General features: G+C 45.7%; 1 protein-coding gene across 1 annotated transcript; it reads right to left on the bottom strand.

Annotated features, from left to right (window-relative positions):
- Positions 1 to 3,557: 3,557 nt before the first annotated feature.
- Positions 3,558 to 21,717, bottom strand: LOC308324409 (NACHT, LRR and PYD domains-containing protein 3-like; the record flags this gene model as incomplete). The annotated part of the gene is made up of 13 exons (XM_080776455.1): positions 3,558 to 3,572; positions 3,755 to 3,954; positions 7,841 to 7,890; positions 8,111 to 8,269; positions 11,262 to 11,435; positions 11,931 to 13,764; positions 13,867 to 13,944; positions 14,452 to 14,553; positions 15,113 to 15,427; positions 16,966 to 17,265; positions 17,583 to 17,725; positions 18,230 to 18,446; positions 21,570 to 21,717. 13 exons carry the CDS (start codon positions 21,715 to 21,717, stop codon positions 3,558 to 3,560), a joined length of 3,735 nt encoding a protein of 1,244 aa, XP_080632581.1.
- Between the last annotated feature and the right edge of the window lie 1,432 nt (positions 21,718 to 23,149).

Here is a 23,149-nt window from a genome sequence, read left to right as displayed (position 1 = left end):
GTTAAAATGTTCTGTTGAATTGAATATTATAATAATGATGTACCACAATGGAAACAACAAGCCATAGTGCTTTATTTATGAATCCTCTTAACAGACCTTGTATTGAACTGGACTTTACTGTGCTTTTCTTTTCTCTACAAAGTGTTAATAAAGTATTCCATCAATCTGATTAAATTACTGCTACTTTTCCGTTCCATATATGGTTACACTTAGTCTATAAATACATGTATTCTCTCTCTGTGTTCATGTCAAGGTTTCTTCTATCATGTGTTCAAATATAATGTCTGTGTTTACCAGAGAAACGCCGTGTTTAGCCTGTAAATAAACCCAAATAGTGTCTGAAACACAGAATCAGCCTTCTAAAGACAGTGGTTCACAAAGTGGGTTTGTTCACAAAGGGGTCCTTGAGGCAGTTCCAGGGGGTCCCCAGCTAAATTGACTTTTTACCGGGCCAGTTTTGAACTGCAGCCACCTGTATAAGGGCTCTTTGAGAGCGGTTTTGAAGGAGTCTAGGGACTCACATTTCTTTAGTCATAAAGGAATGTGAATTTCCGTGGCATGGGAGAACGAACTCAACCCCTTATTGTTTGAGCCAAATCTGGGCTGCGATGTTTAAGTCTCACTTGTTTCGTCATTTCATAGTTTTACATCTTAATGTCAAACCCTGACCAATGAGCTGTGGCCAAACTGTCATGTGACAACACTATGAATAATTAATACACGACAACAGAACCATGACAGACTTTTCAACAATACGTTTATTAAATCAAAACAATTACAGTTTATCATTTAGGCACATGTATCCACATAGAGCCCTTTACAGTAACATGTTTTATCATTTAGGCACTTAGCAATGTATCCACAGAGCCATTTACAGTAACATGTTTTAACATTTAGGCACTTAGCAATGTATCCACAGAGCCATTTACAGTAACATGTTTTAACATTTAGGCACTGAGCCATTTACAGTAACATGTTTTAGGCACTTAACAATCCACTGAGCCATTTACAGTAACATGTTTTATCATTTAGGCACTGAGCCATTTACAGTAACATGTTTTATCATTTAGGCACTGAGCCATTTACAGTAACATGTTTTAGAATACCACAAAGACTTTAAAATAAAATACACCATGAATTAAAATACACCATGAATTAAAATACACCATGAAATAAAATACACCTTTGGCCCAGCCTGTAACAGGAACATCTGTTCATAGGCCTACAGTAAAAACCACACCTGTGTGAAGTGAGGGGCGCTCTTATCATCATACATCATCTCATCCCGACCAATCACAATCTGCGTCCCCACCTTCGTCATCAGTGTGTGTGTGTGTGTGTGTGTGTGTGTGTGTGTGTGTTTACACAAACACTTTAACCCATTCAGGCCCGACGTCGACATTTAAATAATGTCTTCTAAATTCTGACCGTTTTCTGAAATACCTCGTGTTTCTGTATCAGTGGTTCTCAATATTTCATGTCAAGGACCCCAAAAATGATATGTAATATGCCTCCGTCCCCCCATCTGAAAATATGTTCTTCCCCCACCCTAGCAAAGATTTGAGTTAAAATGTTCACTCTGTAAGTCTGTAATAATATATCTTCAAAGATTTGAGGCACCTTTTCACGATAAAAAAATAAATAGCAGACCTACAAGTTTCAAACGTCGATCGCTCTCTGCTGATTTGTGATCGCTTGCATCTTTGTTAAATTGTCACACACACACACGCACACAGGCAGGCTGTGCTGCTAGATTGGTTGAGACGGTTGAGAGTTTGTAGATCTGCTATTTTGAAACACATTTGAAGGAGATGAAGAAAAACAAAGTAAAAAATATCCAAATCACTGGCTGGGGAGGGGGGGGTGAACACTGCACTCCCAGTGGGGGGGGGGGGAGACACTGCACTCCCAGTGGGGGGGGGGGGGGGGGGACACTGCACTCCCAGTGGGGGGGGGGGGGGAGACACTGCACTCCCAGTGGGGGGGGACGGACACTGCACTCCCAGTGGGGGGGGGGGGGGGGACACTGCACTCCCAGTGGGGGGGGGGTGGTGGACACTGCACTCCCAGTGGGGGGGGGGGGAGAGACACTGCACTCCCAGTGGGGGGGGGGGGGGTGGTGGACACTGCACTCCCAGTGGTGGGGGGGAGTGGACACTGCACTCCCAGTGGGGGGGGGGGGGAGACACTGCACTCCCAGTGGGGGGGGACGGGACACTGCACTCCCAGTGGGGGGGGGGGGTGGTGGACACTGCACTCCCAGTGGGGGGGGGGAAACACTGCACTCCCAGTGGGGGGGGGAGACACTGCACTCCCAGTGGGGGGGGGAGACACTGCACTCCCAGTGGGGGGGGGGGGGGGTGGACACTGCACTCCCAGTGGGAGGGGGGTGGACACTGCACTCCCAGTGGGGGGGGGGTGGTGGACACTGCACTCCCAGTGGGGGGGGGGTGGTGGTGGACACTGCACTCCCGGTGGGGGGGGGGTGGTGGACACTGCACTCCCAGTGGGGGGGGGGGTGGTGGTGGACACTGCACTCCCGGTGGGGGGGGGGGGGTGGACACTGCACTCCCGGTGGGGGGGGGGGGGGGTGGACACTGCACTCCCGGTGGGGGGGGGGGTGGACACTGCACTCCTAGTGGGGGGGGGGGTGGACACTGCACTCCCGGTGGGGGGGTAGACACTGCACTCCCGGTGAGGCGGGGGGGGGTGGACACTGCACTCCCGGTGGGGCGGGGGGGGGTGGACACTGCACTCCCGGTGGGGGGGGTGGACACTGCACTCCTAGTGGGGGGGGGGGGGTGGACACTGCACTCCCGGTGTGGGGGGGGGGGGGGGGTGGACACTGCACTCCCGGTGGGGGGGGGGGGTGGACACTGCACTCCCGGTGGGGCGGGGGGGGTGGACACTGCACCCACGGTGGGGGGTCCCCCCCCCCCCCCACCGGGAGTGCAGTGTCCACCCCCCCCCCCCCACCGGGAGTGCAGTGGGGGGGGGGGGGGGAAACCCCATCAATGTGGAGGTCGGAGGTCAAACCCCATCAATGTGGAGGTCGGAGGTCAAACCCCATCAATGTGGAGGTCGGAGGTCAAACCCCATCAATGTGGAGGTCGGAGGTCAAACCCCATCAATGTGGAGGTCGGAGGTCAAACCCCATCTTGGGGTCTTTAGCACATCAAGGTTTGATTGACAGATTGTCACTGTGCTTCTTATATACATCATCAGTGTGACGTCACCACGATGTCATGATGAGTCACTCATGACCAAATATGGAGTCCATGATGTCAGGCGTACTGGCGACGGTGGTAACCATGACAACCTGGACTCACTCAGACATGTGGAGTAACCATGGCGACCTGATGTGACCCTCGCTCACATCGAGACTCTATCGCTGCTCACACAGAAACACTGAGGAGCCAGACCACTCAAACCTGAACCCAACGCAGAGGCGTTCAGTGGCCGTGGTCTGGAAGGTGTGCAGGTGGGTCAGAGCGTCCTCTGAGGACACCTCATAGAAGGACAGAATCCCAGCAGGACGGTCCACATACACTGCTGCTCTATACTCTATAAGTCTATAAGAGGGACGGACAGGGAGGACAGTCTCCTTCCTATTGTGTCTGACAGAGTAATTGAGACCACTACGCTCCAGACTCCATGACATGCCATTGAATCCAAGCTTACAGTCACCACCACGTCCTTTCCTGCTGATTGCTCTGTCAGTCCCTGCTATACGAACCCCTCCAATGTACTCTACCTCAGAGTAGCAGCGTTCGCTCACACTCTCTGCACTGAGAACCTGCTTCCATCCATCGAACCGTTTTGGATGATCAGGATACCGTGTATGATCAGGATACACGGGTGAAGGTCCCTTCACCCGTGTGACCTTCCTGTTGTCCTCAGACAGAGCGAGGCGACGGTGTGCTGTGTTTGTGTCCAGTGAGAGACGCTGGGAATCTGATGAGAAAACACACAGTAACCATTAAGTACATCATTCACTGACACACACACACACACACACACACACACACACACACACACACACACACACACACACACACACACACACACACACACACACACACACACACACACACACACACACACACACACACACACACACACACACACACACACACACACACACACACACACACACACACACACACACACACACACACACACACACACACACACACACACACACACACACACACACACACACACACACACACACACACACACACACACACACACACACACACACACACACACACACACACACGATTCTACAAATGTCTTCTAAATCCTGACAGTTTTCTGAAAAAACCTCATGTTTTTATGTCAGTGGTGCTCAACCTTTTCCATGTCAAGGACCCCCAATAATATATAATTCACCACCGACCCCCATCTGAAAATATGTTGTTCCAGGGACCAACATATTTGGTCTACAAGCTATGAGCTTGTAGATCTGCTATTTTTCAATAGCTAAAGTATAACATAATGCTTGAAACACCAGAATGGGTTAAAGTGGGATATTTGGTACATTGTTTTTTTTATTGGCCTTTTTATTGGCCTATTGTCTATATTCATACATTCATGAATCCACTTGCTGACCGGCTGTCACTATTGGGATTTCTTTTTCATTAACATCCTACGGCAGGCAAAACATGGTCGAACATGTCAAACTTTCCTTATGCTTTAAGTAGCGTGTAAAACTAAGGGGTTTTCATGACATGTAAAACTAAGGGGTTTTCATGACATGTAAAACTAAGGGGTTTTCATGATTCTGAATACATTCCTAGAGGAATTTGCTGAGTTCCTCTCAATTATTATGGCCAAGCATGATAGAGTAATCCTGACTGGGGACTACAATACCCACGTATGCTGCCCTTCCTCCACTTTTGTAACTGATTTTATTGACCTTTATGAAACCTTTAACCTGACGCAGCATGTTAATGGTCCCACCCATAAACTAGGCCACACCCTTGATTTAGTACTCACTCATGGTGTTTCCCTGGACAACTTAGATATTGTAGAATTCCCTCCCTCTGACCACAAAGCTGTCTTTTTTAACACTATGCTCCCTCCTCCGGAACCCCTGCCACGTACATCTTCCCGGTCCCGGACTTTTAATTCAAACTCCAGTCATCACTTTCGTCAGGCTTTCCCAGCCACCCCAGCCAATTCCACCATACTCCCACCACGATCGGTTGATGATCTAGTCGAAACATTTAACAGTACATGCTCCCAGCTCCCATATCCTGGACTCCATTGCACCCTTTAAAACCAATCACTCCAAGCCCAAAGCCATGCTCTGGCTAAATGACCGCACCAGGGATATCAAGAGACAATGTATGAAGGCCGAAAGAAACTGGAAAAAACACAAACTCACCTCCACCCTAGACCATCTCAGGGAATTGATGCTCAGCTACCAATCCGCAGTGAAGGATGCGAGAAGCAGTTACTTCTCTAAACTCATCACCTCACACTCCCATAACTCTAAAATCCTATTTAAAGTGATTGACTCAGTTATTAGCCCTATGCCCAGTGAGCCTCTAGAGGCCTCCCCTGAAAAATGTGAGGAGTTCCTTAACTTTTTTATTAACAAGGTAGAAAACATTAGACAAAATCTCCCCCCAGTACCTAGAACCCCGGATAACTGTCCTCCACCTCCTTCACATCTCAGCTCATTTCATTCAATCTCATTAACAACACTCATAGAGATAATATCACTCATGAAATCATCCTCATGTGCACTAGATTCCATCCCCACCCTATTCCTGAAAGAGGTCCTGGACACTGTTGGTCCCTCCATCTTAGCTATTTTAAACAGTTCCCTAGCCACTGGCGTTTTCCCAAAGTCCCTTAAAAGTGCCCTGATACAGCCAATACTGAAAAAGCCTTCCCTTGACCCCCTCATTTTAAACCATTTTAGACCTATTTCTAAACTTTCGTTTTTATCCAAGATTTTAGAGAAAGTAGTTTCCAACCAATTAATTTCCTATCTTAATTTTAACAGTGTCTTCAAAAAAATTCAATCTGGCTTCCGCACCCTCCATAGTACTGAAACAACACTTTTAAAGGTCACTAACGACCTGCTCCTCGCCGCTGACTCTGGGGACTGCTCTGTTCTCTTCCTCCTGGACCTAAGCTCCGCCTTCGACACCGTTGACCACTCCATTTTGATTGAGAGACTGGAGCACTGGGTGGGGATTAATGAGGTGGCACTGGACTGGTTGAGGTCCTACCTCACAGGCAGGAGTGTCTCCGTCACCATTGGTGAGGCTTCCTCTTCCCAAGCCCCTTTCACTTGTGGGGTCCCACAGGGATCTATCCTAGGGGCACTCTTATTCAGCCTATACATGCTTCCCATCGGCAACATAATCCGCTCCCATGACATTAATTTCCATTGCTATGCAAACGATACCCAGCTGTACATGCCATTAAAACCAATTAAAGACTGGATGACACAGAACTTTCTCCAACTAAATCAGTCAAAAACAGAAATCATTTTATTCGGCCCCTCCAATTTAACCCTTCCACTACACTCTCAACTTGGTTCCTTCTCCACCAATATTACTCCTGCAGCCCGTAACCTGGGGGTGATTTTTGATTCAGACCTCTCATTTAAAAAACAGGTAACAACAGTCGTCCAATCCTGCTACTTCCAGTTAAGGAACATAGCCAAAATCAAGTCATTTCTCTCAGCCCCGGATCTCGAAACAGTCATTCACGCCCTCATCTCATCACGTCTCGATTACTGTAACTCCATATAATACTCTGGCCTCCCAAAGAAAACGACTTCCCGCCTACAACTCATACAAAACTCTGCCGCTCGACTACTGACCAACACCAAGAAACGAGACCATATCACACCAATTTTAGCAGATCTGCACTGGCTGCCAGTGAGCACCAGATGTGATTTTAAGATTCTTTTAATCACGTTCAAAGCCCTAAATGGGCTGGCCCCTATTTACATCCGTGAGATGTCATCCCTCCCTAACTCCGTGCGTACCCTTAGATCCTCGGATGAGGCTCTCCTGGCTGTCCCCCATACCAATCTAGTTACCCGGGGCAACCGGGCTTTTTCCGCTCGAGCTCCCAAACTGTGGAATGCACTGCCAGCGCACATTAGGGTATAGCCCCATCCGTCCCCATTTTTAAGTCTCGTCTAAAAACCCACCTTTATACAGAGTATTTTTAACTACTTAATTAGCCAATCTGTACATACATGCTTGATATTGTTTTGTTTGCCATTATAATTATATTTGTTACTGTCTGTTTCTTCTTGTTTTAATCCTGTTCTGTGCAGCACTTTGGAACTATGTTTTGAAAAGCGCTATACAAATAATATCATATCATATCATTCCAGGCATTAGTTTTACACAAAAAAACACATGCTACTTCATGCCTCCACCCCCCCCATCTGAAAATATGTTGTTCCAGTGACACCCCCCCCCCCCTCCAAGAATGAGCTTGTAGATCTGCTATTTTTCAATAGCTAAAGTATAACATAATGCTATAAAACACCAAAAGGGGAAACACGTGAGTGAGTGTTTCTGTCATTCCGATCTCCCACATATTTCTATTGACTGGCTTTATCTCTCAGCCAAGGCTGTAGTTGTCTGCAACGTGTCACTAAGGAGTATGAAATCCTTGTTTGACCAACACGCACACGCCTGAAGATGCACTGTGTGCGCGCCAGACTGCATGCTTGACAAACTACAATGTGAAAGCAAACCCAGCCAACAATGTTACAACTGCAGCCCTGAAGTCTACCAAACTATACAGTAGGTGTTAAAAAACTCTGTATAAGATGTCAATAGTGAGAGATACTCACGTCCTTGAATGAGATGACGATTGAACCGATCTTCTCCACCATGTTTCACTCTGTAGGAAGTAGAACAACAATGCATCAATGTCTGACTGTCTAACACAACGTCTCCACTAGCTGACACTACAGTGTTTCACTCTGTAGGAAGTAGAACAACAATGCATCAATCATCACATGTCTGAAAATAGTAAAATAGTGGTTATGCACCACAAACATTACCCACACATAGTAAAAAGGTTCTCCTGTAAACCGGGCCCCACAACAGGGTCTACTCACTTGAGATTCTCCAGCCCAGCAGAGAGCAGCATCTTCATTCCTGACTCATTCACCATGTTGAGACTCAGGTCCAATTCTCTCAGATGGAGGGAGGGATTAGAAGTTAGAGCTGAGGCCAGAACTTCACAGCATCTCTCTGTTAAGAAGCAGTTCTCCAGTCTAAATGAAGAATACAACCAGATGAGAGAGAGAGAGAGAGAGAGAGAGAGAGAGAGAGAGAGAGAGACAGAGAGAGAATTGCATGTGAATTATTGCATGTGAATCACATTCAATGTGGATCACATTCAATGTGAATCACACAAGTCCGTCAGTCTTTCTCTCTCTAGTCTGCCGATGCGAACGGAAATAAAAGCCTGTCTACTGAAGGATAGTCTGTCTCAGTCCCTCATATCTCTGGACACTTTCTTCATACTGAGCAAGCACAGAAACGCTATTAGCCCATTTTGGACTGAGGTCGATTAAAAAAAAGGCTTCTAAATCCATAAAGTTTTTCTGAAAAAGTTTTTGTTTGTAATGTTTGTAATGTTTGTATGTCAGTGGTGTTCAACCTTTTTCATGTCAAGGACCCCCAGAATTCTCTCTATTGGGCCACGGACCCCCATCTCAAAATATGTAGTTCCAGGGACCCCCCCAGAAGCAAATATTTTAGTTAAAAATGTTCACTCTGAAATATATATTCAATGATTTGCGCCACATTTTAACGATTTTTCAAAAATAGCAGACCTAGATCTAGATAGATCTGCTATTTTTCAATGGCTAAATTATAACATAATGTTTAACCCATTTAGGCCAGACGTCGAAAGAATATTTATTAAAGGACAACTTTAGTTTTTTTCAACCGAGGTTCATATTCTAGGTTGTCATTAGATCAAGTAAAAGTTGGGTGGTGTTTTTTCTTCATGTACTGCTTTCTTTAGTTTTAGCGATTTCCGCGATTTTTGGACAGGGGGGCGGGGGCATTCGAACAGGGGGCTAAATATGTATTAGTTTACTAAATTTCACGGCGATTTCTTTATTATTATTTACGATAACCCTCCTACACCCTATGAAACTATATATGACCAATATCACGGGGTCTTTTCTTGTGAAAGGGGAGGTGACAAACTGACGCGTTGAACTGCGACAAGACAACATGGCAGCCTCCAGCAGCATTGAATAACAAGACAGAGCTACACCACACGTAAACAGTTTTTGTATGTAATATTACCACCGACATGGCATGCGCTCCTAAAAGACAATATCGATACTAGTTCGCATGACGAATACATTCACTTATGACGGTCGTCTGTATTTCAAGTCTTCTTTATCGAAGTGAGCACCACAAACCCTCAAATCTTTAGCGCGCAGCTGTACTTCTGAACATTCTACGTCCATTTGTAGATTTACGAGCCATAGTTTGAGAATTGGCAGAGATTTCAATGGAAGTCTGTGGAAGCTGAGCGTGTCAAACGGGCTCATTATATTACCACAATTTGGATAAGCGCAACGACGAACCATGACTTTATCTGGTGAAAAACATGAAACGCCAAAAAGTAACTGAACGCAGTATTACTAAACATCAAACAGTTCAAACTAATAAACTACCAATTGTTTTCCGTGTCTGTGTAATCTGTGTAGCTGTAGCATAATACTGTCTGGTCTGAACGAACGTGCTGCTGGAGGCTGCCATGTTGTCTTGTCGCAGTTCAACGCGTCAGTTTGTCACCTCCCCTTTCACAAGAAAAGACCCCGTGATATTGGTCATATATAGTTTCATAGGGTGTAGGAGGGTTATCGTAAATAATAATAAAGAAATCGCCGTGAAATTTAGTAAACTAATACATATTTAGCCCCCTGTTCGAATGCCCCCGCCCCCCTGTCCAAAAATCGCGGAAATCGCTAAAACTAAAGAAAGCAGTACATGAAGAAAAAACACCACCCAACTTTTACTTGATCTAATGACAACCTAGAATATGAACCTCGGTTGAAAAAAACTAAAGTTGTCCTTTAAAGATGTGTTGCCTTTTCACGATTTTTCAAAAATAGCAGACCTACAAGCTCATAGCGCGCCACTCGGTGGCACGCTATGAGCTTGTAGATCTGCTATTTTTCAATAGCTAAGCATAACATAATGCTTAGTTAAAACACCAAAATGGGTTCCCGCCCAAAATGGGTTAATTATAAAGTAAGCTATGCTACTACGCTTTCATATATGGAGTATACGGTTGTCTAGTCTATGCACATACTGTACGCATAGTTAGCACCATTAGGTACCGTTAGCCTCGCTACTTTTATAAACGTAGATAGCAGTGAAAAAGTTAATATAAATATCATTCAAAACTAGGGGATGACACTGACAACATAACACATTGAACCACTCAGAGGTGTTTAGACAATTACAATTACAATTTAGGCATTTAGCAGACGCTCTTAATCCAGAGCGACTTACATTAAGCAAGAACAAAAGCATGGAAATACATCACATAAAAGCATTTATCATGAAACATGCGTAAGCTCAGAAAGTAACAGTGGAATATCTATATAATGAAACTATACATATAGAACTATACATATACTACTATGCTATACATATGTACTATGGTGTGCTATGACTACATACAATGCAATTCTAGTGCTGTCTACATAACATGCTATAAGTCTGTATCAAATGCTATCTAAGTCTACAGAAATGCTATCTAAGGGGGGTAGGGTAAGTGCTATGGGCCATGATGGAGTCTGAAAAGGTGGGTTTTCAGACTACGGCGGAAGATTGGGAGTGATGCTGCAGTTCTGACTGTAATGGCCTGGGAAGTGCATTCCACAGTTTTGGAGCCAGAAGGGAGAAGAGTTTGGGACGTGTGGAGCGTTGTCCCGGCGTTTTTAGTGAGGGTACTTCCAGCTTCCCTGCGTTGGCTGATCTGAGTGCGCGGGAGGGTTTGTAGGGTTCAATCATACTTGCAAGATATGGGGGAGCCATACCTTTGGTTGCTTTGAATGCCAGCATCAGAGTTTTGTATTCTGTGCGGGCAGCGACCGGGAGCCAGTGGAGGGAGCGGAGCAGGGGGGAGACATGTGAGAATTTTGGCTGGTTGAAGACCAAGCGAGCTGCGGCATTTTGGATCAGCTGGAGAGGCTTAACCAAATACAAATAAAAATGTTAAATGAATCTGACCTGAGAGTCTCCAGACAACAGTTTGGGCTCTTCAGTGCAGCACAGATGAGATCCAGTCCAGAATCCCTCAAGCCGTTTCCACTCAGGTCCAGTTCTCTCAAATGGGACGGATTGGAGCTGAGAGCTGAAGCCACAACTTCAACGTGTTCCTCTCTGAGGTCACAGTCAACAAGTCTGTAATTACAGATTAAATGTAAAATCAGAGATGATCAAAACATAACAGACCATGTTCACTGTCAAGGAGGTTCCCTGTGGTGCTGTCTGAAATGTGTGTGTGTTTGGATACTTTTCTAACTAAGCAAATAGCAGTAACACATATTTAATTTAAATGTGCTCATAACTTTCCACTGTTCTCATTTGATTGTAATACAAACATTAAATAATTAAAACGATCCCAACTCGCTGCTGTTGTTCCACTCTATGGCAGTGAAGTGAATAAATGTTCTGTCAACAGATGAACAGTCTGTACGACCGCATGCCATGGCAAAATCACCCTGATATCACTAAATATACTAAACACTAATCACACTTGAATTGGATTGCAATACTAATATATATAAATATGAAGTGAGGGTCTCTCTCTCTCTCTCTCTCTCTCTCTCTGTGTTTTTTAATGAATGAATGAATGAATGAAGTATGATCTAACATGTTAACCTTCACACTACTAACCTGGCTGTTGTGCAGTTCCTCACAGCTGGGACCAGTCTTCGTCGCCCCTCCTTTGATGTGTTGTATTTCTGCAGGTCCAACTCCTCCAGAACCTCCTGCATCTGCAGCATGGAGGCCAGAGCTGAACAATGGGGCACAGTGAGTTCCTTCCCTGATCTGTTCTCTGACTCCAGGTACTGTTGGATCCCCCGACTGACTGACGGGTCGTTCATCTCCATCAGACAGTGGAAGATGTTGATACATCTGTCAGGAGAGGCATCATCATCGTTCATCTTCTTCAGGTTGTCGATGACTCTCTGGATCTCCTCTGGACTGTTCTCTGTCTGACCCAGCAGGCCTCCTAACAGTCTCTGGTTGGACTGCAGTGAGAGACCATGAAGGAAGCGGACAAAGAGGTCCAGTTGTCCACTCTTACTCTGCAGGGTTTTCTTCATAGCAGCCTTCAGGAAGTCAGACAGGGAACGTTTACTGTTGAAACGGCGGTCTCCCAGGAATGTCTTCAGGACCTCTGTGTTCTTCTGAGTGAAACAGTGGGACAGGTAGACTGCCGCCAGAAACTCCTGGATGCTCAGATGAACGAAGCAGTAGACCGTTTTGTGGAAGAATAAACCGTCTTCTTTGAAGAACTTTGTGCAAAAGCCCAAGTTCTTCAAGTCCTTGTTCACATCAAGACCACACGCCTTCAGGTCCTCCTCATAGAAAATGATGTTGCCTTTGTTCAGTTGGTGAAACGCCAGCTTGCCCAGCTTCAGAAGAACTTCTCTTGCATACTTTATGAGCTTCCCTCTGTCTGCCTCGCCTTGTTCAGGATTCTCCCGCTGTATCTCACCCATCAGGAAGTGGCAGAACAGCTCAACCAGGGTTTTGGGCAGACTGAATGTCGCCCCCATGTTCTTCGCCATGTTCTTCACAACGGTAGCAAGGATCCAACAGAAGACTGGGATTTCACACATGGTGAGGAGGATCTTTGATTCTTTGATCTGTGAGAGGATTGATCTGGCCTGGTTCTCATCACTGAACGTCTTCTCGAAGAACTCCTTCTTCTGGTCATCTCTGAAGAACCCTCGTACTTCTGTCATCCTGCTTACAAACTCCTTAGGGATCTGATTGGCTGCTACAGGTCGCGAGGTTATCCAGATGCGAGCAGAGGGGAGGAGCTTCCCCTTGATGAGGTTTACAAGGAGATCTTTCACTGGGTAAGAGTGGTTGACATTCATGAGGCCAATTTCTGTTTTGAAATCAAACTTGAAATTATTTTCATCATAACCATCCAGAACAAACATGACTTTGAAGGGGCTGTTGCTGTAGTCTCCTGACTTCTGCACTTTAGTGAAGATAAGATTAAGAATGTCTTCCTCAATAAATCTGGTTTCCGCGATGCAGCAGTGAATTAGCTGTGCCAAAGTAAACTTTTTTCCCTTGAGCATATTTAACTGGCGGAACTTGAGCGGGAACACGAGGTGTTGGTCTTGGGGGAAACATTTCTTGGCCCAGTCGAACAAAAATTTGTGTACGAGGAACGTTTTTCCAATTCCTGCACAGCCAACGGTCAGCACTGTTCTTATGATTCGTCCAGAAAGTTCTTTGAACATCTGACCCAGTTGGATTTCTGTTCCCTCTCCTGCCTTCTTCATCTCCATCTGTCTGACCTCATGATGGCTGTGGATGTCTGTTCTTTCGATGTCTACATTGTAGAGCGGAGCGAAGACGTTTTCAAACACGACCTCAGACTGTGTGCCCAGTTCTACACTCAGATATGTGCTGTTCATGTTGCGTTGAAGCTGCTCTTCATAGTCAGTGATGTGACGATATCCTGGTGTTCTCTCCAACAGACCTGTAGCGAACAAAGCATTTCCATGTTAGTTACACACGCACGCACACGCGAGCGCGAGCACACACACACACACACACACACACACACACACACACACCTTACCTCTCAGTTTGGCAGATCCGTCTCGTCTTTCCTTCTCTCGTCTTCTGTCTCGTCTTTCCTTCTCTCCTTCTGTCAAAGCTGAGATGTGAGGCAGTGATTGGTCAGTGAGTTGTGAGACAGTGATTGGTCAGTGAGTTGTGAGACAGTGATTGGTCAGTGAGTTGTGAGACAGTGATTGGTCAGTGAGATGAGAGACAGTGATTGGTCAGTGAGTTGTGAGACAGTGATTGGTCAGTGAGTTGTGAGACAGTGATTGGTCAGTGAGATGAGAGACAGTGATTGGTCAGTGAGATGTGAGACAGTGATTGGTCAGTGAGATGTGAGGCAGTGATTGGTCAGTGAGTTGTGAGACAGTGATTGGTCAGTGAGTTGTGAGACAGTGATTGGTCAGTGAGATGTGAGACAGTGATTGGTCAGTGAGATGTGAGACAGTGATTGGTCAGTGAGATGTGAGACAGTGATTGGTCAGTGAGGAGACACTGACTATAGGATCATTCTCGTCTTCACAGAATGACACAGAGATGGATGGATTTATATCAATATAGATTGTAAATAAATCTAGTTAAAAACCAATTAAAGACTCACGAGGTTTCTTGTTCCCGTATAAAGCTGCCAGTGCTACTGCGTACATGCAGAGAGTAACAATAATCCCACGTCTTGATCCTCTGGCTGTTGGTCCTTTAGGAGCTGAAAGACAGAAATATAAAACATAAATAGAAAAGAAAATCACTGAAAAAAATGTAATTCCCCTGCGAATGCTTCCTAGTAAAACAGGAAGTGAACACATCCACGTCCTGGTTGCACCATCTAGCTCCACCCCCCCTCATAGAGTTGTGGGAGGAGTCAATCCGACAAACCGGAAGTAGGAATTATAGTTTTATGAAAGTGGAAGTCTGTACGGCTTTCCACTTTGATAAAACAATAATTCCTACTAACCCACCCATCAGGTTTGGGACCTTTGGCATGCTGCAAACTGGAGTTATGGCAATAATATGGTCAATAATTATGGTCCCCCCCCCCCCCCCCCCCCCTAGCAACCCCTCAAGGACCCCCTGGGGGTCCCCGGACCGCACTTTGATAACCACTGGCATGGCTGGCAAATGGGAGGAGAGATGGACAGAACCCCTGGGCAATGGGATTACATACATCCAGGCTATGGGATATAAAGTAAAGGCCAAAAATCTGAACTATAACCCTTGCACACGCACATGCACACGCGCACACACACACACACACACACACACACCTTTGTATAGCGGGTTGTCTACAGCCTCGCTCTGCTCCACACTGAACGGGTTCGTTATCGCACAGGATATTCTTTTAACTTTTCTCCCTTCCTCGTCGTCGCTGATCGTCACCGTCCGGGAGTCGGGTCCGCTCCATTCCTCATCGCTGTAGAACCTGGTCTCGTTGGGTTTGGGTCGAGTCCATTTATCACCTTGGAACCTCCATCGATAGACCACGGCCGCCTCTGTGACGTCTCCGATGCACTGCAGCGTGCAGTTGCTGGAGTTGGAGTCACATGGTGTCACGATGGTCAGGTCTGGATCTGGGACTCTCTCTGTTGAGGAGACAGAATGAGTCACATGGTGTCACGATGGTCAGGTCTGGATCTGGGACTCTCTCTGTTGAGGAGACAGAATGAGTCACATGGTGCCATGATGGTCAGGTCTGGATCTGGGACTCTCTCTGTTGAGGAGACAGAATGAGTCACATGGTGTCACGATGGTCAGGCCTGGATCTGGGACTCTCTCTGTTGAGGAGACAGAATGAGTCACATGGTGTCACGATGGTCAGGTCTGGATCTGGGACTCTCTCTGTTGAGGAGACAGAATGAGTCACATGGTGCCACGATGGTCAGGTCTGGATCTGGGACGCTCTCTGTTGAGGAGACAGAATGAGTCACATGGTGTCACGATGGTCAGGTCTGGATCTGGGACTCTCTCTGTTGAGGAGACAGAATGAGTCACATGGTGCCACGATGGTCAGGTCTGGATCTGGGACTCTCTGTTGAGGAGACAGAATCAATTCAATTCAATTCAATTTTATTATAGTGTCAAATCACAACAAGTTGTCTCAAGACACTTTACAACCAACAAAGATCCACCCAGAGCAAGCAACATTGCGACAATGGTAACGAAAAACTCCCCTTTAGGAAGAAACGTCAGGCAGAACCCGACTCTAGGGTGGGTGGCCATCTGCCTCGACCGTGTCGGGGGGGGGGGGGGGGGGGGGGGGGTAGAGGGAGAGAGAGAGAGATAGACAGAGAGAAAAGACAGAGAATAGGCAGGTGGGCTCCGTGGAGGGGTCTGGTCCACATCTGGTCCAGGTCGAGCTCTGTGAGGCCGGGTCCAGGTCACACTTCTGGTGGGCTCCATGAAGAGGCCTGATCCACGGTCACACTCGGCGGTCAGTTGGGGGTTAATATTAGAGGTCCACAGAACTGCGACGGGGAGGACGAAAAGAGACTCCGGGGAGAGATTCCCCGGATGCTGGATTAGTGGCAGGCCTTACTGGAGCCTATATAGTGTATATTACAAGTACTGCTGGGAGACAAACCCACACAACAATGTACGACCATGGTATCCAGCTAGACCCGGAGACAAGTCTGGCCATAGGCTTTGTCGTAGAGAAAGGTTTTCAACCTTGTCTTGAATGTGCAGAGCGTGTCAGCCCCACGGACCGAAGCCGGGAGAAGGTTCCACAGCTGCGGTGCCTGGGACCTAAACGCCCTGCCTCCTATTGTAACTTTTGATATTTTTGGAACAGTAAGCATGTTTGCATATTGCAAACGCACTGCTGTTCTATTTGGTTTGTAGGGATCAATGAGATCCTTGAGATATTGTGGTGCCTGACCATTGAGGGCTTTGTAAGTGAGAAGAAGAACTTTGAACTCTATTCTGTATTTGACCGGGAGCCAGTGTAGGGAGGCCAGTGAAGGAGTGATATGGTCTCTTCTTCTGGTACCTGTCAACACACGCGCCGCAGCATTTTGAACTAACTGTAGGCTTTTCAGAGACTTGCCTGGGCAGCCTGATAATAGAGAATGAAGACGGATCACAATTACTGCAGTTAAGTCTTGTTGTGAGTCATACTTACTCATCTCTTTAAGCAGGTAAGTCTTGAAGTGACGTCTGCCGTTGATCTCCACAGAATACAGCCCGATGTCTTCTACGGTCATGTTGTGGATGACCAGCCGTCCGGTGTCTGGGTCCAGTGTGGAGCGGTTTCTATACGTCCCGTAGTAATCCAGACTATGACCCAGATCCCAGTCCGCTACCAAGTTGCGTCCGTGCCTCCACAGGATGCTGGTGACGGCTTCAGGAACAGAGCTGTGGTCTGGAAGCAGTTCCACACGGATGCCTCTGCCTCGTGGTGGAAGGTACGTCACCTCATGGGCTGTGGAGAGAAACGCATGGCAGTCAAGTTACAATTTAGGCATTTATCAGACGCTCTGAATCCAGAGCGACTTACATTAGGCAAGAACAAAAACCATGGCAATACATCACTATAAAAACCTATTTACATCACTGATAGATATTGTTTCAGAGTGAACATTTTTAACTCAAATCTCAAATGAAGGCTAAACCTCATCAAATGGGTTAGTGGCTCAAAAGTTAGTGGCTCAAAAGCCGAATACATAATGGGGCCTTGTTGAAAACCGTCTTAAAGAATGAAATAAAACCATTATTTGGATAACAAAGAGCAGGTCTTACCAACGTGGAGCTGGATGTCAGCGCCCATGCCCATCTCTGGCACCGAGCAGCGGTAGGTTCCCTGGTCCGACAGCCTGACCCTGGACAGCTTCAAGGAAATGACACCCCCGGACAGATCCGACAGGAACATTGTCGCTCTCTGCCTGTCGATGGTGGAAAGGGACTATAAGTACTTTTACTTAAGTATACTGTACTTAAGTACTTAAGTATTATTATTTTACAAAATATTATGGTGATTAATTTTTTTATTTATTTACTATAGTTCTAATAGACCCCAGGAAATTACATCTGGCCACCAAAGATCACGCATGCTCGAATGCCCCCGCCCCCCTGTCAAAAACAGCTAAAATCCCTAAAAACGAAAGAAAGCAGCAAATGAAGAAAAATTAACACTAATCTTTTACTTTGTCTAATAACGACCTAAATCATGAACTAGGTTGATAAAGATTAAAGTTGGAAGAACCACTGACATAGAAACATGTCAGGATGTGGAAGACATTTATAGAATCTGATCTCAGGTCAGAATGGAAAACGGTCAGGATGTGGAAGACATTTATAGAATCTGATCTCAGGTCAGAATGGAAAACGGTCAGGATGTGGAAGACATTTATAGAATCTGATCTCAGGTCAGTAAAACATTTGCGTACTTGTAGGCCGGGTTCTGGTCCTCGGTGAGGTACCGCCCCAACGAGAAGGCGACGACAAGCAGGCGCTGGTCGTTTCTGGTCCACATCACCGTTCCCCAACTCTGCATGCTGATTGGTGGGTGGATGTGACATGGGAGGATGGCCACACCTCCCACGCCGGCCAGCACGGGTTGAGAGGAGCCAATCACATGGTTATCTCCAATCACCTTAATTGATTCTTAAAGGGATTGTGACATAAAATAAAAATAAAAATAATTAGAATTATTTCATTTAGATTATTTTATAGTTATGTTAACTTTATGAACTAAAAACAAATATAATGGACATAAAAAAGGACAATAACATTTAGTAATTATCTGAGATCAATCATTTTTCAGTATTCTGATATTAACCTGAGGGCCACATTAGGCCCCCAACCGGGCCACAAGTTGATATTAACCCGAGGGCCACATTAGGTGAAGGCCTCATGTGGAACTATAGTGGCCCTCTGGAGTGAGTGTGGAACTATAGTGGCCCTCTGGAGTGAGTGTGGAACTATAGTGGCCCTCTGGAGTGAGAGTGGAACTATAGTGGCCCTCTGGAGTGAGTGTGGAACTATAGTGGTCCTCTGGAGTGAGTGTGGAACTATAGTGGTCCTCTGGAGTGAGTGTGGAACTATAGTGGTCCTCTGGAGTGAGTGTGGAACTATAGTGGCCCTCTGGAGTGAGTGTGGAACTTTAGTGGCCCTGATCTGGAGTGAGTGTGGAACTTTAGTGGCCCTCTGGAGTGAGTGTGGAACTATAGTGGCCCTCTGGAGTGAGTGTGGAACTTTAGTGGCCCTCTGGAGTGAGTGTGGAACTTTAGTGGCCCTCTGGAGTGAGTGTGGAACTATAGTGGCCCTCTGGAGTGAGTGTGGAACTATAGTGGCCCTCTGGAGTGAGTGTGGAACTATAGTGGTCCTCTGGAGTGAGTGTGGAACTTTAGTGGCCCTCTGGAGTGAGTGTGGAACTTTAGTGGCCCTCTGGAGTGAGTGTGGAACTTTAGTGGCCCTCTGGAGTGAGTGTGGAACTATAGTGGCCCTCTGGAGTGAGTGTGGAACTATAGTGGCCCTCTGGAGTGAGTGTGGAACGATAGTGGCCCTCTGGAGTGAGTGTGGAACTTTAGTGGCCCTCTGGAGTGAGTGTGGAACTATAGTGGCCCTCTGGAGTGAGTGTGGAACTATAGTGGTCCTCTGGAGTGAGTGTGGAACTTTAGTGGCCCTCTGGAGTGAGTGTGGAACTTTAGTGGCCCTCTGGAGTGAGTGTGGAACTATAGTGGCCCTCTGGAGTGAGTGTGGAACTATAGTGGTCCTCTGGAGTGAGTGTGGAACTTTAGTGGCCCTCTGGAGTGAGTGTGGAACTATAGTGGTCCTCTGGAGTGAGTGTGGAACTACAGTGGCCCTCTGGAGTGAGTGTGGAACTATAGTGGCCCTCTCCATCGTCAAAGTTGCCCATCCCTGCTCTGACAGAGACGTAGAGTTCTTATAATAAAGGCCTAAATCACCTAATCCTAAAGATAAATCCGGCCATATCCACTTGCCCAGATGTGCTGACCTCATCACATTTGTGATGACGGCTATGGCTGTTTTCCTCCCATTTCTAATTATTTGCTAAATTAAAGGAGAATTCCATACTAAAAGGCTTTCTTACCTTTCTTTGTAGTTGTTACGTCCCCATCAAAGAGGTCCAGGTGTTATTTTGTGCAAAAGCTCCTTATTGGCCGTTTCCCCTACCATAAGCCCTAAATGAATTGCATTGAATTGAATGGTGTTGTGCTAATTCGCTTATTTCCATCGCTCAAAATTACAATTTCTTTGTATATATCCTCTCTTCATAATGTAAATAATATCCCAAGCGGCAACACTTTACTATACTTCTTTCGATGGAAATAAGCGAATTAGCATAACACCCCATAGCCCCATTCAATGCAATTCATTGAGGGCTTATGGTAGGGAAAACGGCCAATAAGGAGCTTTTGCACATGGCCCCCATCAAGACAATTTAAATAGTATACAAAAGGTATGGCATTCTATGCTTTGGTCATACATATAGTTTAATTCACTCGCCATGATACCAGGCAGCATGGCGGTGTCACGGCGACATTGGTGACCTGATGAGATATGTGACCATCTTAATGGTGCGACTTATTATTAGGTATTATTAGGTTTTGTTTTTTAACTCCGTGGACTAATTAACATTGAGCATCTGCTGATGAACCAAAACCGGCAGTGATTTACGGTGGGACGCCCGACCGTCATATGCGATTGTCTACGCGACCGCGACGGTCACACATTTCGGCGGGTCACCGAGTCCACCGTGACACCGACATGCTGAAAAAGGCTGTTTTGTGCGCGCGTGTGTGTGTGTGTGTGTGTGTGTGTGTGTGTGTGTCCCTCTCTCTCTCTCTCTCTCTCTCTCCCACTTGCTTTGTGCAGCTAATAGGCCTATTAGTATAGGCTACTGTACTGTATAAGTGTGCTCGTGCATGCGTAAATTGTGTGTGCGTGTGTCCCACGTTTAGACACGTAATGTGAGCTCCCTTACAAACAGGAGGGGAGAGAAAAACTAAAATAAACGACCACCTTAAAAAAAATCACACCCGTATTCCGTATTCTAGATTCTCTCTCTCTCTCTCTCTCGCTCTACAAAAAACAAGAACAAGCCCAAATAAACAACTACACTTTAGAAACAAGACCAAATAAACAACTACACTTTAGAAACAAGACCAAATAAACAACTACACTTTAGAAACAAGACAAAATAAACAACTACACATTAGAAACAAGCCCAAATAAACAACTACACATTAGAAACAAGACCAAATAAACAACTACACTTTAGAAACAAGACCAAATAAACAACTACACTTTAGAAACAAGACCAAATAAACAACTACACTTTAGAAACAAGACCAAATAAACAACTACACTTTAGAAACAAGACCAAATAAACAACTACACTTTAGAAACAAGTCCAAATAAACAACTACACTTTAGAAACAAGACCAAATAATCAAAATATAGTAGGCCTATAGGCATTTTTTTTACTGGTATCACGGAACGTGACGCGCGTGCATGTGCGCATCGCGGCATGCACACAGAACAGACTATAAGCTATAAAGCTATATCCAGACAGTCACACAATGATACACACAGCTGTATAAAAATGAATATAAAACACATTGAATCCATTTGGAAGGACCTTTTTTGAAAACCACACCCTGTTCAAAAGTAAAGGGTTTTAGTTTCCAGACGGGTTTTAGTAGCAGTGTAAAACAAGTGAATGTGAATGTAAGTGTACATAAATAATAGCCTTAATTGTACCTGTCCCCGGTGTGTTACAGCTCGTCCACAGCACCAGCACCAGGAGCGTGTAGAAATTAATCTTCATGATGGTCTCACTCTTGGGCCTCAAAGCCGTTAAAACTCTGCTGTTCACCGTGAAGAACAAGGAAGACAGGAGGGCCTCCATTGTTGTGCTCTTCTGGTTCCAGCAGGTTCCTCTGCTGTGAGCTTTACAGTATGCCTGTGAGCCTGTGTGTGTGAACCTTCCTCCTTCACCCCAGCCTCTCGGACTCGACCCTGAGCCGGGGCCTAACCTCTAGGACACTCCCCCTATAGGTCAGACCCGCCTTGAGTCTGAGTCCCTGGCTGCGTCCGAATTGCTAGGGTTGTTCCCTACTCCCTATCCCCCATACGGGGATCCAGACTCTAGTGGACTCTATAGTGATGATTTCGGACAATACTCCCTGTATGGGGAGCACCGACTCTGACGTCAATATCGATAGAGGGCGCTGTAGTTCCGCGGGTTCATGTACTTTTTATTTGCATGAAATCCCCCATTAGGTTTTTTCAGATCGCCTCATAAAGAACTGTTTGAAAAATAAACAAATCATCCCGGCCGTTTCACTCATTTGGATATGAAGAATCAACTGACTACAAGAAACCAATCAAAACGCTGCTGCTGAATTTCTGCTAGGAACAGACTGTATCAAATAAGTGACTGCAGGCTGTCACCTCCCTGCAAGGACAGTTTGTAAAGTTATTTTTAAATTCATGAATGAATAAAGAACAAATAGGTTAATGAAAATATGTTTGCAGGCATTTAGGCCTATATATCTATGATAAAAAGGTTATTTTAAACAACATAACCATAACAATGGGCCTATGATTATTATCAATAAATTAATATTAGGCTATATCCATTATCCAGCAATATGAAAACAGTGCACAACCTTGACAATATATGAAAATATCAGCAGCATGATTGATTAACCACATGAACCCCCGCTAATCCTGGGGCGGGGGGGATAGGCCTACCAAAAATAGCCGATCTATAAGCAACGCGCGACGTCCATGTTGTGAGCTTGTATACTTTTACTTGGGTACTTTTGGTAAAGAATTACCAAAAGTAGCCGATCTACAAGCTCTGCTCACAATACGGACGTTTGGTGTTAACAGAAACAGCAGTCCAATAAATGACTGCCTACACAATGAAGTTTTAATGCATTTATCATTTGTGATAAAGAATCTCACAAATATATTCTACAGCAAGCAACTGATTCCTCTCCTAACGTCATGCGCTGGGCCTGGGTGATACAATGAATCAGATTAGTAATACTATTGCAAATGAGTAGATTTATTATAAATAAAATAAAACAATTTCAAATAAATGCACAGATCATTTGTCTCGAGATCTGTAGCTTCGAGATCCGCCAGGGAAGAAAAGAGGGGAAAACGAAAGTTTAAAAAGTACATTTGTGTTGATTTCTTTCGCTGGTTCAACTTCTGCCTCTTCTGAGTTGGAGCGCAATGAGCGCATGCATGCAGAAGCAGCGCACGTGCGCAAACGCGTGCATGTGCGCTCAAGAGCGAGCTTGCACAATGCATTATGGGGCAGATTT

The sequence above is a fragment of the Protomyctophum bolini genome (assembly GCF_963924005.1).
Source record: "Protomyctophum bolini genome assembly, chromosome: 11".
NCBI classification, from domain to species: Eukaryota; Metazoa; Chordata; class Actinopteri; order Myctophiformes; family Myctophidae; genus Protomyctophum; species Protomyctophum bolini.
The sequence above is the reverse complement of the archived record's forward strand: the minus strand, read 5'-3'. Positions and strand labels throughout refer to the sequence as shown.